General features: G+C 48.3%; 1 protein-coding gene across 1 annotated transcript in view; it reads left to right on the forward strand.

The window, feature by feature from the left end:
* The window catches only part of KANK4 (KN motif and ankyrin repeat domains 4), a 92,194-nt gene that overhangs the window by 37,105 nt on the left and 38,232 nt on the right, over positions 1-16,857 (forward strand). The window contains exons 2-3 of the mRNA XM_010370680.2: positions 5,861-5,947; positions 13,368-15,245. Of these exons, the coding sequence (XP_010368982.1) occupies positions 5,932-5,947; positions 13,368-15,245 (1,894 nt within the window). The 5' untranslated portion in view covers positions 5,861-5,931. The remainder of the gene's footprint in view (positions 1-5,860; positions 5,948-13,367; positions 15,246-16,857) is intronic.

Genomic DNA, 16,857 nt, shown 5'->3' on the forward strand with positions numbered 1-16,857 from the left:
GATGCAGGCAGTGTTTCAGGGTGACACTCCTTGCCAGCATCAATTTCAGCATGGGTTAGACAGGAACCTGCTCTGGTCTTGGAAGGCACATCCAGACAGTCAGTGTCAGTGAAGGTCAGGGCTGCATCTGATCTGTCTTACTGTGAGGCTTCATTTCCCAGAAACAGCCTCACTTGGGTAGAGCACCAGGAGGTGAAGGAACAATGTCTCTCTAATCCTTTTACTGAGTCTGCATAAAGGAACCCAGACACTTTCCTGGTCTGTCCTGGACCACCCCCGCTCCTTCAGGTCCGGGAGCAGCACAGGGTTTGGAGAGCGTGGAGTCTGGTGCCTGCACCTCACACCTGTCTCTGCTCCTAAGAGCTGCAGCAGCTTTGGGCTGTAGGAAGATCCTCCACTGTGCTTGCCCGGGACACTCTGAAACCTTGCTCCTCTGGCAGCTGCCTGCTCCCTGGCTCCTGCACCCTGCCTCTTGGAGTCTCTGGTCTGCGCTGCAGTTAGAAACCCTGCCTGGAGCTGGATCCACTGAACAGTAATTTGGTCGTCACAGCAGGTACTTCCTTGCTTTTTCCTTCCTGCCAGAACTGGGTGTGTTTTGGTGCTCTAGGGCAGCAGATTGGTAGAGCAGCAGGAATAAGGAGCTGCCAGTCCAGCCCCAGGAATTTACTGGTCATTGTTTCTGTCCTGGCTCTGCCCCGACAGACTTCCGTTTGTTTAATGATCAGAGGCTTCACGTGGTCCTGGACCCCAGGAAGGGGTAGGGAAGGATGTTTCTAAAGCAGAGCCAGGAAGAAAGTGATGCACTACTGAAGGGTTTCAACTCTAAGAAGGCTACGTCCTCATTAGGAACAAATTCATTAATGAGCCACATCAGCTGCAGGGAGGAAGAAGGAGCTCATAATTAATTATAGCTGCTCAGATGAGCTGCCAGATTCGGAGGAGTCAAAAAGCAAGATTGTGTGTTGTTTGGATGTCTTTAGAGGTCAAGAAGGAAGACTGTGTGTTGTTTGGGTGTCTTTAGATGTGTTCCTCCGAAGCGATGGCAGCTCTGGGAACTAACTTTCCAGTTGAAGGATTTGAGAGTTCTTCCTCTTTCTGCAAGATCCAGTCTTGGCTTATTGAGCAGTGAATTCCTTTCTGATCCCACTCACCTATTCCCGACAGCAAAAAGGAAGTCAGTATTTGCTTTGCCAGCAAGGTCACGGATCACCTGACGAAGTCCTTTAACAGCTGCAAAACATTCGCGGCTGTGCTGAAGGCACGAGCTATCAGCTCCGGCCCTGCAGCCCAAACCTGGCTTTCTGGGAAGGAGATGAGTCCTCCCTGCTGAGGGCTATGCAGCGGGAGGATGCAAGGGAAGGTAATGTGGGCACAGTGTTCCTCCCGACTGTTTTCTCTTCTTCGTGAAGCACCAGATTCAGCTGCTGCAATGCAGGCGAAAATGACAGACACTTGCAAAAAACGTGGGAATGGAGTTAATGAGATTGTGTTAATGTGTCATTTATTGAGCAGGAGTTATCTCTTTGTTTCCCGGGTCGGCAGGAAGTGAGCCCGCTGGAGAACTCAGTTGGCAGAATCTTTCTCAGTGCTTCTCACCTCCCCTGGTGTCCAGGCTTCGGCCCTCTCAATGTTTAGAAGCAGTGGTCAGATGCCTCCTGCTTCTTGGCACAGGGAATATTTACACTTGAAAGGCTGGGGTCCTGGGATGGGGAAACAGGAAGCTCTCATCATCTTGGCATGATCAGTCTGAGGTACGGGTGATTTTTTTTTTCTTTTGGAAAGAGTGCTTTGCCTTTGCAAGGGGTCATGTAGGGATTGGCAGGGTTGCTGTTTGGTGAACTACCTTGCTAAATACTTGACTTGGTAAGGTTGAATTCTCCAAGAATTCTCGTGGCAGTGAGGCTGAGACTTGAGCCAAGCTGTCTTTTCAAGGAAATCCAAGGTGCTATTTATTTTGGCATGCAGCCTGCTCTGGGATGAAATACCACATTTTTATTATTCCAGAATAAAAAGAGGTTTGAAGAGAACAAAAGTACAGAACCAGGTTTGTTTCAAGACTAAGTAAGGGAAGGTCTCTTTATATTTGGATTTGAGGTTAGAAATGAGCTTGAAAATGGCATCGTAAAAGGAGTAAGCATGGAGAGAGTTGGTGCGGATAAATGCTACAGGAGTTGGGCTGACCTGGGGAAACCCGTGCTCCTAGGCACTGAGGGTGGATCTGGCTGGAACGGTTTCCAGTCTGGCCTGGTAGCTGCACATGGACTATCATCGCCGTCTGCCAAGTGACTGCTTCTTTGCTGGATTTTGAATGGTCAGCCTTGGTCCTCACCTCCTTACCACCCCCCCTGCCCCATAGGCTTGGAAAGGAACTGTGGAATGATGGAGTCACACAAGCTATCCTGCTCCTAATTAACTGGGTAACTTTGGATTGGCCACATGGACTCTTTGTGCCTTAGTTTCCTCATTTGTAACTTGGACATGTTCCTGTTTCCTAGGATTGCTTGTATGAGGGTGAAATGAGAAATCATACTCAGTAGCTGATTCCCAGTGTAAGCGCTTAGCTCCTGTTAGTTTCTGTCCATGGGTTCCCTTTGAAGACAGATAATTTTGCTCCTTTTATTTTGTTCATTTGGGAACCATGGACTGAGTGTCTGCCATGAGTTAGACATAAGGAGTTGGGGGTGACACGGGAAGAAGACGTGCAAGAATTCTGATCTTCACAAGTTTACAGATTAGTAGGGGAGAAGAGATAGAGAGAAAGCAAGCTATGTATGCCCAAAACATCTAGAATATGATGAGCTATGGAGAGAGTTTGGGCCCTAACTCTGGATCCTCGACCCTGGCGTAGGACAAAAACAAATGAAAAGTAACATAATAACACCAGGTATTTAAAGGTTCTGAACACTGGGGATACAACTTAACAGAATGGGTAAGAAATAGCTTTATGGTCGGGTACAGTGGCTCACCCCTGTAATCCCAGCACTTTGGGAGGCCAAGGTGGGTGAATCACCTGAGGTCAGGAGTTCAAGACCAGCCTGGCCAAAGTAGCGAAAACCCATCTCTACTAAAAATACAAAAATTAGCTGGGCATGGTAGCTTGTGACTGTAATCCCAGTTACTCAGGAGGCTGAGAGAGGAGAATGGCTTGAACCCAGGAGGCGGAGATTGTAGTGAGCTGAGATCAAAAGAAATGGCTTTATGTCAAAGCTTTAAATGCTCCAGAGAGTTGCAAAATTCCATTTTAAAGGGGAACTGTGCCCCATAAAGCTATTTTCATATTCTGTTTTATTGTGAACAAGGTAGTATGCATGTGTTGATGTGGCAGTTATTTTTACCTAACCTACCTACATTGAGCATCTGCCCATGGGAAGGAAACTCCCTTAGCTAAACTCCACGATGTCTGTTGTGAGGACCACAGAGGAAAGTGGAGAAGGCTGGGGGTGGGAGTCGGGGCTGGAAGTGGTGACTTGTGCACATGACAGATCCCTCCTTCCTTCCTGTATTATGAGCCCTTTAGAGTAAAAGTTGCCGAGCCCCCTCCTTTGAGAGTTGAGTGTTAGCTCCACTTCATTTCTGTAGCCTTGAAATGATTAATTTTAGTGAAATCCAAGTCTAAGAGAAATCTTAGAGGTCTCTACAGAGTTATTTTTAATGAAATTTGACCTAATGTGTGTTGAATAATTCTTTAAAGTCATATGATCTGATACACGACGGGCTGAATTCCTAATTCTAACCAAAGGCTAGGTGTGTGACTGAAAAGTCCCTGGGCTGATGGTGAGAGTTTGTGTAGCCAAAAGTTCAACTGTACCCAGGTGGCCCCCTTCTCTGCGGTAGGAGCTTCTCCAGCCTTGGAGAAGCAGAGCTCTCCTTTGGCCCAGGAGGCTTTACAAGACAGCAGTTCTCCTCTAAGCCCAGAGGCTTTTTGTGTGTACTGTGGGAGAGGCAGAGAAGCACCAGTCAGAAGCATTTCCCCTCACAAGGGGAACTAGAGATCAGTCATAGTGTCAGGGAACTGGGCTGACTTACAGGGTGGACAAAGGTTTACAAATCATTTTTGTTCCCTACCCAGGCTTGGAGTTGGCTAGACTTGAGGGCAGATCCTGCTGCAACACTTGCTTGTTAAGTGAGGTGGATCAGCCCTGTCAACTCTGTCAGCCTCAGTCTCCCTCCCTGGAAAATGGGAATAATAATAATCCTCTTTGGGTGATGGTGTAAAGATTGCATGAGATGATTCATGAATGTCAAGTACTCCCAGCTCTGCCTGTTGCTTACTAATGTTACAGGGGTGGGAGGGAGAGGGGAGCAGGAGCAGGAGAGGCTGCGATGGTGGAGATGAAGGGCCAAGCTTAGGGTTTGCCACCTCAGTCTCTTCTCCTGCAGGCTTCACCTGCCACTGCCTTCTGCATGCCAGCGGTGTTTTCTGCCTGGGAGCTTTCTCTTTATAACAAGGGCAAGCCTGCCTCACCCCAGGTTAGAACCTTCCACACCTCTCCACCGTCTGCCTCCTTGGTGGCCACTCTCAGCCTCTGCAAGACCACCTACACTCTCAGCTCCCTTGTCCCTAACTTCTCTAGCTCTTAGTTTTCAACAAACCAGGATGTGCTGGTGCACTGCTTGCTGCCTCAGAGGTAAGCAAAGTACTTAGTGTGTCAGTCCTTCTGCAATGAGTGTCTCTGCTTCTAGAAAACATGCCTGCCCTTTGGGGCTCCATCCACCTGGATAGAGCAAGGCCTCTCTGGCAGCTGCTTGGCAAATGGGCTGGAGGAGATGAGGCAGAAGCAGCACTCGCAGGAAGAAGTGGTGCTAAACTTTCTGGTGGCAAACTTCGGCATTTCTCTCTTATTTGACAGGCCTCATATTTTCCAGCCCTCTTCTCTAGTTACTTGTTTATTCCCTTTTTTCCATCCTTGGTTTCTGGAGGCCACCCACCATCCTTTTCTTTCACTCTCAGTTTCTCCCAATCCTTCCCTCATCACTGGTTCACTTTCCTGGTCTGGAGTTCATTGTCAAGTACATTGGAATTCCTAAAACAACCCTGCCTCCACTGCTGTGGTGTCACAGATAATTCATTATTCTGATGGATGTGGAGTTACAATCATAAAAAGCCAATTTCCTGGGTGATTTATTGTAATGGGGGCAGGAGCTAGGATGTTTACCATTTGAAGAAAGAGTCCTGGAAATGGATTAAAACTTTGGGGAGAATTTATGGTCAAACCTCAAGGTACACTAATTCAGAGCCAGGGCAATATTCTGCTTGAATAGTTACCCATGTCTTCGGGCCACCCAGGTTGAACTTCCCTTTGTTCTGCCCATGGTTAGAAATCACCTCTAAGTATCAGCTCCCTGTCAGTACTTGCAATTATCTCATCTCTATCTTCTGTTTGATTGACATGTCACACATCATTTATAGGTACTCTGATTCCAGCTTTTTCACAAAGTGGATTATAAGTCTCTTCCAAGGATGGGGACAGGTAGATTTCAACTCTTGAGATTACAGAAAGTGCCCTGTGCTGGTATCAGAAGCCTGGGTCTGATACTAGCACCTTCACGAATATTCTGAGACACCTTAGAGCAATTAACTCCTCAGCCTCAGTTTCCTCATCTGCCAAGCAAGACGGCTGGACCAAATACTTCCACTTCTTTTCATTTCAACTATTGCTAATATTCTGTGAAGAAACACTCAGAATTGGGCTCTAGAAATGTGTACAGGTTTTTAATCTTCCTCCTTGGAGGACTGTGAGCTCATGGGCACCCTGGGAGAAAGGCAGGGATGGGTGTTACTTTCTTTAGTGCTATGTTTCCCCAATACTTATTCAAACTCTAATGAGACTCACCAATTCTGTATCCTCCTTTCTTTCAGAACTCTCCAACAAGTTTTACAGACTCATCTGATGAAGAGTGCCTGAGACACTGAGGGTCAGCGCTCCAAGGATGGAGAAGACAGATGGTAGGCAGGCTGCTTTGTAGGACCTGTTTTAAGATAAGCACTTGGGCTGGGAAAGAATTGTTGCCACAAATCCTGGAAATAGCCTAGGAAAGGCTTACAGGAGATACCCCCAAACAGGCAGTGCTGGTAGGCTTAAGCATGTATTTCAGATTTTGTGTATTTCCAGCCCTAGCCAAGGAAAGAGGCACAATATGGTGAAAGAGCCTCCAATCATACCTAAGTGATTCTACAAGTCATTTAATGTCTTTGATCCTTAATCCTCACATGTATCAGTTAGCTTTGCTGTGTAACAAACAGCCCAACAATTTAGTGACTTAAAGACATTAATTATTTCTCAAAAGATTCTGTGGGTTAGCAGGGCCATTATTCTGGTCTGGGCTGGCATGGCTGATCTTTTCTGGGTTCATTCACATGTCCATGGGCTTCTGAGTGACTTGGCTGGGGCTGGATGACTTAGAATGGCCACACTCACATATCTGGGATATCAGTAGTGACTTGGCCATGTGTCTCTCATCATCCAGGAGGTTGGCTAGGGCTTGTTCACATGGTGGCAGAAGAGTTGAAACACAACACAAGAACAATGTGCAGACTCCAATGTGCAGATAATGTCCCAATCTCTGCATATGTCATATTGCTGTTGACCCACTGGCCAACATAGTCATAAGGCCACATCTAGTGTCAGTGTGGTAGGGGAGTACCCCAAGGGTCAGATATTATTGTCACTATCTTTGCAAACAGTTGACCACACCTTGTCTATAAACAGGTATTAATACTGTTTCATAGGGTTGGTAAAGAACTAAATTACATAATGCATGGAAAGTTGTCAAGTAACAACTACCTAGTATAATGAATGTCGGAATGTTCCCCTCTTCCTGTCCCCAGGAAACTTGCAGAAGGCCACAGTCTAGACCCCAATCTCCTGACTTCTAAAGAATTTTTTTTTCTAGATCACCAAACATCAGGAAACAGAGAGCCTCTAATTCCCCTTGAATCACATGGGCCTTCACCGGTGCAGGACTTAGGGACCTGACATCAGCTCCCTCCCTGCCTCTTCTTCCAAATGCAGTTCCCATATATTTCAATATTTCAATAGTTGCCTTTCTCCCCAGAGAGCTGCCTTTTCAGTGCATTCCTGGCAGTGGTCCCACAGAACACCCATTCATTCCCTCAAAAGCCCCAGGGTCCTGTCAGCCCAGCTGCCTCTCAGTCCCTTCTCAGCACACTGGGGAGGTCTGCTGTCCACGTGATCGCTCATATGAGCTCAAGAAAGGCTCCCTCCTTTCAGCCATGGGCCTCCCAGAACAGGGACAAGCCTTCCCAGAGGGGAAGGCTTCCTTCCCTGTCTTGGCTTTTGGAAGAGTTTCATTTTACTCCCCTTCTTTATGGCTTTATTTTCAGCCACTTTCTCTCTAGTTTCTGTTTTTCCCATTTACTTCAGAGACTGAATATAGGCTTTTGAATTTCTCTTTCACACTTTAAATGCCTCTAGTTGGTTCACTCACCTGCTTTACCTCACTTGTCCCTTCAGATAATTACTGTGGTTCTCCCTTCTTACCTTGTCCCCTTCAAGTCCCCTTTTCTCCTGTCTGTGTGTAACTCTGAAGCTGACTGTGTTTGTAGGTCCTATACAAGGGTCTAGTGATCTGTTGCACTCTTAAGCAAGACTCCATAGGGAATTCCAGGTAGCTCTGAGCCTCCTCTATCTTTCTTTTTTCTTCTCCCCAGACTCATTTTCCCAATTTCTCCAGAAATATTTTCTTGGACTCTCATTCCCTCTTGAGCTGTAGGGAGACAGCCCATGCTCAGTGAATCCTCCTCTGCCGCATTCAGAACCTGCCCACCCTTGCTGTTACGGTCCTTCATTGAGTGTCTACTCTGGGCTGTGTTCTCTAGTGCATTCATGCTAATAATGACAACAACTCTGTAAGTTAGGCGTTGTTATCTCCACTTTACAAATGGAGAAATCGAGGCAGAGGGAAATGAAATAATTTGCCCAGAATCACACAAGTGGGAGATGACAGCCAGGATTCAAATCCAGCCAGGTTGGCCCTGCGTTGGTTTATTTGATCTGAATTTCATTTTGAGCAGAGTCAGGTCCTCCTAACTGATTCCCACCCTGGCCCAGTGCCTGGAATTCTGAGCTCCCGCATACCTGCCACCAAGTAGAATGAACAGGAGCAGAGCTGCTTGTGAGGGCAGTCTCTCAGCCTATCAGCTCAAGCTCCCTCATCGAAGCCCAGCATTCCTCTTGTGCTGGGAGAAAGAGAAGGAATGCAGAGTGCAGGTGGCAGGCAAGGCAGCATGATGGATCACTGTGTGTGTGTGTGTGTGTGTGTGTGTGTGTGTGTGTGTGTGTGTGTGTGTGCTAGCTTAGGAAAGCACCTATTAAAACTGCTATTAAGGCCAGGCGCGGTGGCTCAAGCCTGTAATCCCAGCACTTTGGGAGGCCGAGACGGGCGGATCACGAGGTCAGGAGATCGAGATCATCCTGGCGAACACGGTGAAACCTCGTCTCTACTAAAAAATACAAAAAACTAGCCGGGCGAGGTGGCGGGCACCTGTAGTCCCAGCTACTCGGGAGGCTGAGGCGGGAGAATGGCGTAAACCTGGGAGGCGGAGCTTGCAGTGAGCTGAGATCCGGCCACTGCACTCCAGCCTGGGCGACAGAGCGAGACTCTGTCTCAAAAAAAAAAAAAAAAGCCAAAAAAAAAAAAACAAAAAAAACCCAAAAAAACTGCTATTAAACCTGTCATCCTTGGTAGCTGCTCAGCCTCACTTGCCCTCCTCTCCCTTGTGGAAGATTCTGCCTTTAAATCTGCTGTTTCTTATTTGATGCTATGATTGTATTTGTGCTCTGGACCTGTGCCCAGAAGCCGTTGGGCAAATCAGTACATTTCTAGTGAATTGAGGCAATAAGCAGATAAATAATGCAGCCTCTCCTTTAGGGGAGCTCTTTGCCTTCTAGGTCATAAATCTGCTCTCTACTTAACTTTAGATAAATATCTCTTCTCTGTTTGGCCTGTCCTTGCAATCCAGGGGGCTGTTGAGCAGACCAGTAGGTCTGAGAGTGTAGCCAGTGCAACTTGGAAAACTAGTGGAGAGCAATACAAGATATTGTTCTCATTTACTAAAATTGCCAGTGTGTTTCTTTGTGGGGGTACGGGAAGGTGGGGGAGCAAGTTGGTTTAAAAAATTGTGTGAGTCAGCTGGGCATGGTGGCTCATGCCTGTAATCCCAGCACTTTGGGAGGCCGAGGCAGGCGGATCACCCGAGGTCAGGAGTTCAAGACCAGCCTGGCCAACATGGTGAAACCTCGTTTCTACTAAAAATACAAAAAAATAGCCAGGTGTGGTGGCACGCACCGGTAATCCCAGCTACTCGGGAGGCTGAGGCAGGAGAATGACTTGAACCTGGAAGGCGGAGGTTGCAATGAGCCAAGACCGCACCGTTGCACTCCAGCCTGGGCAGCAAGAGCGAAATTCTGTAAGAAAGAAAAGAAAGAAGGAAAGAAGGAAAGGGAAGGGAAGGGGAGGGGAGGGGAGGGGAGGGGAGGGGAGGGGAAGGGAAGGGAAGGGAAGGGAAGGGAAGGGAAGGGAAGGGAAGGGAAGGGAAGGGAAGGGAAGGGAAGGGAAGGGAAGGGAAGGGAGGAAGGAGAGGGGAAAGGAAGGACCCTAGGAAGAAAGAAAGAAAAGAAGAGTACGAAAGAAGAAAGAAAGAAAGAGGGAGGGAGGGAGGAAGGAAAATGTGCCCCAGGAAGTGCCACCATTTACAACTTTTTTAAACTTGTCCCTTTCCCTCCATTACCTTGAGCTCCTCTCACCTTAATCATGTCAGCAGCCTCCCAGCTGATCTTGGGGCCTCTAGTCTGCCTTTCTGTTAATCCTTGGCAAGATGCTCTTTTTGAAATCACATTCAACCAAGTCACTCCCTTGTTTAAAACCCTTCAGTGACTCCCATCACCTAGAGCGTAAAGTCAAAACTTGTTCGCGTGTATACAAGTTGCTCTATGATCTGGCTGTTGCTGTCCTTTCCAATTTTATCTTTCTCTACCATGTTTTAAGTACTGGCCATATCAGCTGCATTTGTAGAACTTTGAAATACTGTGTGATTTCACCCTCCATCCCTTTGCACATTCTCTGTGGAGAACTAGATTTTCTGTCTTGGCTACCTATTGCTGCGTAACAAGTCATCCCAAAACTTGGTGGCTTAATACAGTAATTTATTATTAACACAGGCTCAGTTCAGTGATTCTCACTTGGGGTCCCTCCTGTAGTTGAAGTCAGATGATGGCTGAAGACTTTTTTACTCATGCGTGGCTTCTGGGCTAGGATGACTGGAACTGCTTGGGGCTGGCTGGGCATTTCCTTCCCTCTCTCCACTTGACATTTCTGTGGGGATGTTTGAACTTCCTCGCAACATGGCAGTCTTGGGGAAGGTGGACTTCTTATATGGCAGCTGGCTTCCCAATGAGTGTGCATTCTAAGAGAGCCAGGTGGAAGCTATGGGGCTTCTTATGACCTAGTCTTCAAGATCTCTGAGCATCAGCCATATTCTTTTGGTTAAAGCAGTCACAGGCCAGCCCAGATTCAAAGGCCTGGAAAGGTAGACTCCACCTTTAAATATAAAATTAGCGGCCGGGCGCGGTGGCTCAAGCCTGTAATCCCAGCACTTTGGGAGGCCGAGACGGGCGGATCACAAGGTCAGGAGATCGAGACCATCCTGGCTAACACGGTGAAACCCTGTCTCTACTAAAAAATACAAAAAACTAGCCGGGCGAGGTGGTGGGCGCCTGTAGTCCCAGCTACTCCGGAGGCTGAGGCAGGAGAATGGCGTAAACCCGGGAGGCGGAGCTTGCAGTGAGCGGAGATCCAGCCACTGCACTCCAGCCTGGGTGACAAAGCAAGACTCCGTCTCAAAAAAAAAAAAAAAAAAAAAAAAAATTAGCTTGCTTGTCCAAAGTGGGTAGGAATTGGTGGTGGTCATCTTGAAGATAAATTGCTACAATGTCTTTTACTCTCTTGTTCTCCTGGCAAGTCCCTATTTGTTCATTTATCACCCAGTTGTATGTCACTTTTGTGTAAAGTCATCCCTCTCCTACCTAGGAAAAATGGGTCTCCAAGTCCAAAAAAAATAATTCTGCAGAAACTAGAAAAATAAGTCAGGGAAGAAGCCTGTACCATGAGCATGCATCTGTTACTCTCCTTATCTCACTGCATTGTATGTGTTCGTGTCTCTCCTGCCTCACCATAAATCCTTTGAAGGCAGAGGCTGAACCTGATTCATCTTGGTGTCCTTAGGATCTAGTTTAGCACATAGGTGCTCAATAAATGGGTAGTTGAGGTAAGTGAATTGAATCACAGCTATTTTATAATTTTAACCTAGGGCCTACTACCCTTAAAACCAAGCAATCAACCAGTCACAACATGTTTGTGGAGACCAGCAGTGAGTCACATAAGTCAGTTTCCATTATGGGGCTTCCATTGTCTACATTCTGGGAGTCCACAAAGATAAACTGAATGTTTATCGTGTGTGAGGCATTGTCCCAAGTACTTTATTGTTAATTCACTAGTCCTCACAATAATCTTTTCTTTTTTTTGAGATAGAATTTTGCTATTGTTGCCTAAGCTGGAGTACAATGGTGCAATCTCGGCTCACTGCAACCTTTGCCTCCCGGGTTCAAGCGATTCTCCTGCCTCAGCCTCCTGAGTAGCTGGGATTAGAGGCACCTGCCACCACGCCCAGCTAACTTTTTGTATTTTTAGTAGAGATGGGGTTTCACCATGTTGACCAGGCTGGTCTCAAACTCCTGACCTCAAGTGATCTACCCACCTCGGCCTTCCAGGGATCTGGGATTACAGGCGTGAGCCACCGCACCCGACTGTCCTCACAATAATCTTATTTTACCTGTTATTATTCCCACTTTACAGATGATGAGACATAGGAAGGCTAAGTAACTTCCCCAAGGTCATACAGCAGAGATCTAGACCAGGCTCCAGAATCTGTATTCTGAACCTCTGTACTCTCCACTAATGTTCTCTCCTGAGCTCAATATTTTCAGAGACTGTTTAGCAGAATGTCACAGAGGTAATTAGGCGTGTCACATGAGGAACATCGAAGAAACAAAGACTATTTAACCTGAAGAAGAAGTTGCTTGGCAACAGGCCCCTATGGATGCAGATAGTTGAAGGACTGGCTTGTTTCCAGTGTCCTCTGTTGCAGTCAACAGGTGGATGCTGCAAGGAGATCCTGGAACCTTGGTGTAATGGAGAACTTCCTCATCATGATGGCCCCCAGGGTATGGGTTGCCCTGGAAAGTCAAGTCCCATTCTTCTTGGAGGATGGATACCAATGTCCCTTTTGACATTAATTGGCCCTTTTACCACATTTTATCCAGTGTGTGAAAAATGCGGTTTCTTTCTTTTCTCTTCGTCCTTCCCTCCCCAAGAACAACGAAAAAAGAAAAGACAGAAAGGGACAAGGTAACGACATCCCCCCTCCCCCCCTTAACTTTCCCCTTCCCCTTCCTCTTCCCCTTCCCCTTCTCCTTCCTTCCTCCCTGCGTCCCTCCCACTCCCTCCCTCCCTCCCTCCCTCCCACCCTTCCTTCCTTCCTTCCTTCCTTCCTTCCTTCCTTCCTTCCTTCCTTCCTTCCTTCCTTCCTCTCTTCACTGAGTTCCTGACCAAAGCAGGTGTTTTCTTACTTGGCATGGGTTTATGAAAGTGAATTTCGTGTTTGTTAAGCACTAGGCAATTTTCAGATGCAAAGAGCGTAGGCCGTGCATGATTACTTGTTCCAGTTCTCTCTGATCTGTGCATACCTGAGGCGCAGGCATCTGCACAAGCTTAAATAAAGTAAAAGGCATAACTCATTGATACCTCCAGCTTTAGCAAGATTTACTCCTACCAATTTGAGTCATGCAAGTTAGGTTTTTTTTTTTTTTTTTGCAGATTTCTTTTTTACTGCTGAACTACTTGTGTATCTTATCCTTCAAAATCTTCCATATCCTTAATTGCCAATTAGTACCCTGATTTGGCAAATTCCTGGCCACTTCAGTTCAGCAATTATATGATTCAAACCCAGAAAAGCAGTTCAAGACCATTTTGTTTTGCCAGTCTGCAGGCAGATTCCCCAGTAGTGATCCAGATGAGGTACTGCAAACTGGAAACCATTCCCTCCCCGTTTCCTTGCAGACATTGGCTAAGTACACATTGATTTAATAAGATGATTTCCCAATACAGCCAAAAAGACTGAGCATCTCAGCATAATTTAGAGGCTATAACATTTAGAAGTCTCATGTGATAGTGTTAAGTTAAAATCAGAGATATTAGGCCTCATGGCCCTGTAATGCTTAATTAACTTTGTGCTTTTTTTTTTTTTTTTTTTTGCTTTTTTTTTTTTTAACTTGTCTTATGTCTCCCAGCCAAAGACCAGTCCTGTCAGGGGGATGAAGAGAAAGACCCTCCGAAGAGGCACCCTTACTCTGTGGAGACCCCATATGGCTTTCATTTAGACCTGGACTTCCTCAAGTATGTGGATGACATCGAGAAGGGAAACACCATCAAAAGAATTCCTATCCACAGAAGGGCCAAGCAGGCCAAGTTTAGCACTCTGCCCCGAAACTTCAGCCTTCCTGACAGTGGGGCTCGCCCCCCCGCGGCCCTGCCGCCCCAAAACTGGTCCCCAGTGGTGCCAAGGAATGCATCGCTTGGGACACAGGAGCAAACCCAGTCACTGCCGCTTGGTAATGCCTCCCAGGCCTCAACCAGCGCGAGTGAGGTGAGCTACCACAGGAGGGCCTTGTTGGCAGAGGCCACCAGGCAGTTGGAAGCTGCTGAACCAGAGGATGCCGAGGTCACCCTTGGGAGTGGACGGCCCCAGCTATTGAGAGCATCCAGCATGCCTGCCACGCTGCTGCACAGCAGGGCTTCTGAGGAGCCAGGCCTCAGCCTGGGGCCTCCTGCCCCTCCTGCCCTCCCTCCCCTTCAGGGTGAAGGCAGCGTCTGCGATGGCACCTTTGGCCCTGCAGAAGGATTGGCAGGTTTCCACAGCTCCAGCCCACAAGCATCAACTCGGATTCCGGAGCTGATCCAGGAGGGAGCCGAGCCTCCAGAGGGCATGGTGAAGGCTCCAAATCACCTCCCTCTCCCAGGCCCTCCTTCCTCATTCCAGAATGTGCTTGTAGTTCTAGAGGACAAGGAAGACGAACACAAAGCCAGAAAAGCAGAGGTGGTGTTCACCTCTGGCTCCCCCACACCAAGCCCTCCTCCTCTGCCATCACCCATCCCTGAGAATGAGCTCCTCCTGGAAGAAATTGAGCTCAACATCAGTGAGATTCCACCCCCACCACCTGTAGAGGTGGACGTGAGAAGCATTGGCATCAGAGTGACGGAGGAAAGCCTGGGCCTTGCCAGGGTAGATCCAGGCAGCATCTCCAGCTTGAAACAGCAGGTCTCGGCCCTGGAGGGAGAGTTGTCTGGAAGAACCGAGGAACTGGTGCAGGTCAGAACTGCCCTCCAGCAGCAGGAAGAGGAAATCAAGGCTAGGGAGCAAAGAATTCGAGAGCTGGAGTTCACTGTAGCCCAACTGGAAGGACAGCTTCACCAAGAGAACACCAAAGACACTCAGGGCCAGACGGACGCCATGGTGAACACTGACCCTGTCCATGGACTGTTGACCAGGGAGTCATGTGACAAGGGCATTGAGGTCAACCTTCTAGGCAGCATGGAGTCTGAAAGCTGGGGGCACCAAGGAGAGGAAAATGGCCTCCTATGGAGGCCAGATGGTCACAAACAAGGGGATCAGAGCCCAGCAGAACATGTGCCCCAGCTGTCACTGCCACAGGGACCCGAGCAAGTCCTTACCCCCTCTGTACATAGCTTCCTCTCCACTGAACTCAGGATTGAAGAAGCAGGCACTGAACAGGAAGGAGGCCCTCAGGGAGGAACCAGGGGAGCAGGAGGCTTTCTGTGGGGCAGCGACAGAAAGACTCCCCCAGCAGGGAGAGAGGAAGCCAATTCCGATCTCCCAGGGAAGGAGCGCCCGGGAAGGCCACCGAGCTCGCCAACGGATGCCACTATTGGGCAGTACGTGAAGAAGATCCAGGAGCTCCTGCAGGAGCAGTGGAACTGCCTGGAGCACGGGTACCCAGAGCTGGCCAGCGCCATCAAGCAGCCGGCCTCCAAGCTCAGCAGCATCCAGAGCCAGCTGCTGAGCTCCCTCAACCTGCTGCTGTCAGCCTACTCCGCCCAGGCTCCCCCACCCAAGGAGCCGCCGGCCTCCTCCTCCTCCCCGCCGATGGGTAAATACTGTCAATACAGGGGCCTGAGACAGGGAGCCCTTTCTCCTTCACATGATGAGGCAGAGGGAATAAGGTTTTCATTATATTAATGTGTTTTAAAAAAGATTTTAGCAGCTGGGAGCAGTGGCTCAGGCCTGTAATCCCAGCACTTTGGGAGGCCGAGGTGGTCAGATCACCTGAGATCAGGAGTTCAAGACCAGCCTGGTCAACATGGCGAAACCCCATCTCTACCAAAAATACAAAAATTAGCTGGGCATGGTGGTGGGCACCTGTAATCCCAGCTACTTGGAAGGCTGAGGCAGGAGAATCGCTTGAACCTGGGAGGCAGAGGTTGCAGTGAGCCGAGATCACACCATTGCACTCCAGCCTGGGTGACAGAGCGAGACTCCATCTCAAAAAAAAAAAAAAAAAAAGAAAGAAAGAAAAAGAAAAAAAAGATTTTAGTACTTCCAGGAACCCAGTGGAATAAAAACTGATGTGTGTGACAGTGGAGGCTTGGGACCTCTACTCTTGCCTTTGCTCTAAGGTTGGGTCTGGCTGTGAGGCCACTGCCTACAGCTGTATGGATAGCACAGGGCACAAAGATGGCAGCCAGGGAGGGCAAATGAAAGTTGAAAGCCAGCCCACACTCCATTTGCCAAGCCTTGCACTGCAGCACTGCATCCACCCAGAGGGGGCTGTTCTCATTTGCATTGTGCAAAGGCAGTGTCTGGGACCAAGAATGGCCCTGCTGCGTGGACTCCAAACCTCTTCCTGGGCTTTTGCATTCCTGTGTTCCTCTCTGGTTCTTGCATAGTAGAGGTTCTCTATAGCCTGGTTTTGGAGGAACATTATATTGATATCTGGTATAGTTCACTGAATATTTTCTCTGCGTGCATGTGTGTGTGTACGTGCTTGTGTGTGTACAGGGGCAGGAGATTGAGTGCTGCTCACATATGGAACTGGGCCCTTTGGCTGAGCAGCACTTCCTCTTGTAACAGATCAAACCCTCTTCACTGTTGGGTAAAGTGGAACCACATTTTGCTTTGCTGGGCAGCATGCGGGTCTGCTTCCTGCCACAAATCACGATTTGGCTGCTTTCTCATTGTTTCGGTGCTAGTTCTAGCCTTGCCGGTTGGGAACCGCCTCCTGTCCTGTTGAGCACAATGCAAGATCTGTGTCCTTGCTCGTGTGTCTACTGTGAGCACGGTGTCATCACCACTCCCGCAACCCTAGTGTCAACATGCACTTGTGAGCCAGGAAGGACCACTGAGATGCCCTTGAGCAGAAGTGGGTGCTGGATCATGAGTCCAGAGGCCTAAGTTCTTCTCCTGCACTGCCATTCACTGAGCAAGTCTGGGCCTCAGATTTCCCAGCCATAAGACAGGGGCAGCAATGGCACCTACACCACATTGTTCTTCATCCACACCTAGAGGGGCATCGTTAACAGAGAAAGTTCTCCCGACATTGAGCAGAAAGCAAGGCTCCCCCAAGAGGTCCCCAAAACATTGATTTACATGATCTGGTTCCCTGTCCCTTCTTACCTCTCCACACACGGGCAACCCTTGTCCCCTCAAAGTAATATCCTGGTTTTGCTACATTGCCATGCATCCCCGAGATCATTCTAACCTGT

Source organism: Rhinopithecus roxellana, chromosome 12, assembly GCF_007565055.1.
Source record: "Rhinopithecus roxellana isolate Shanxi Qingling chromosome 12, ASM756505v1, whole genome shotgun sequence".
NCBI lineage: Eukaryota > Metazoa > Chordata > Mammalia > Primates > Cercopithecidae > Rhinopithecus > Rhinopithecus roxellana.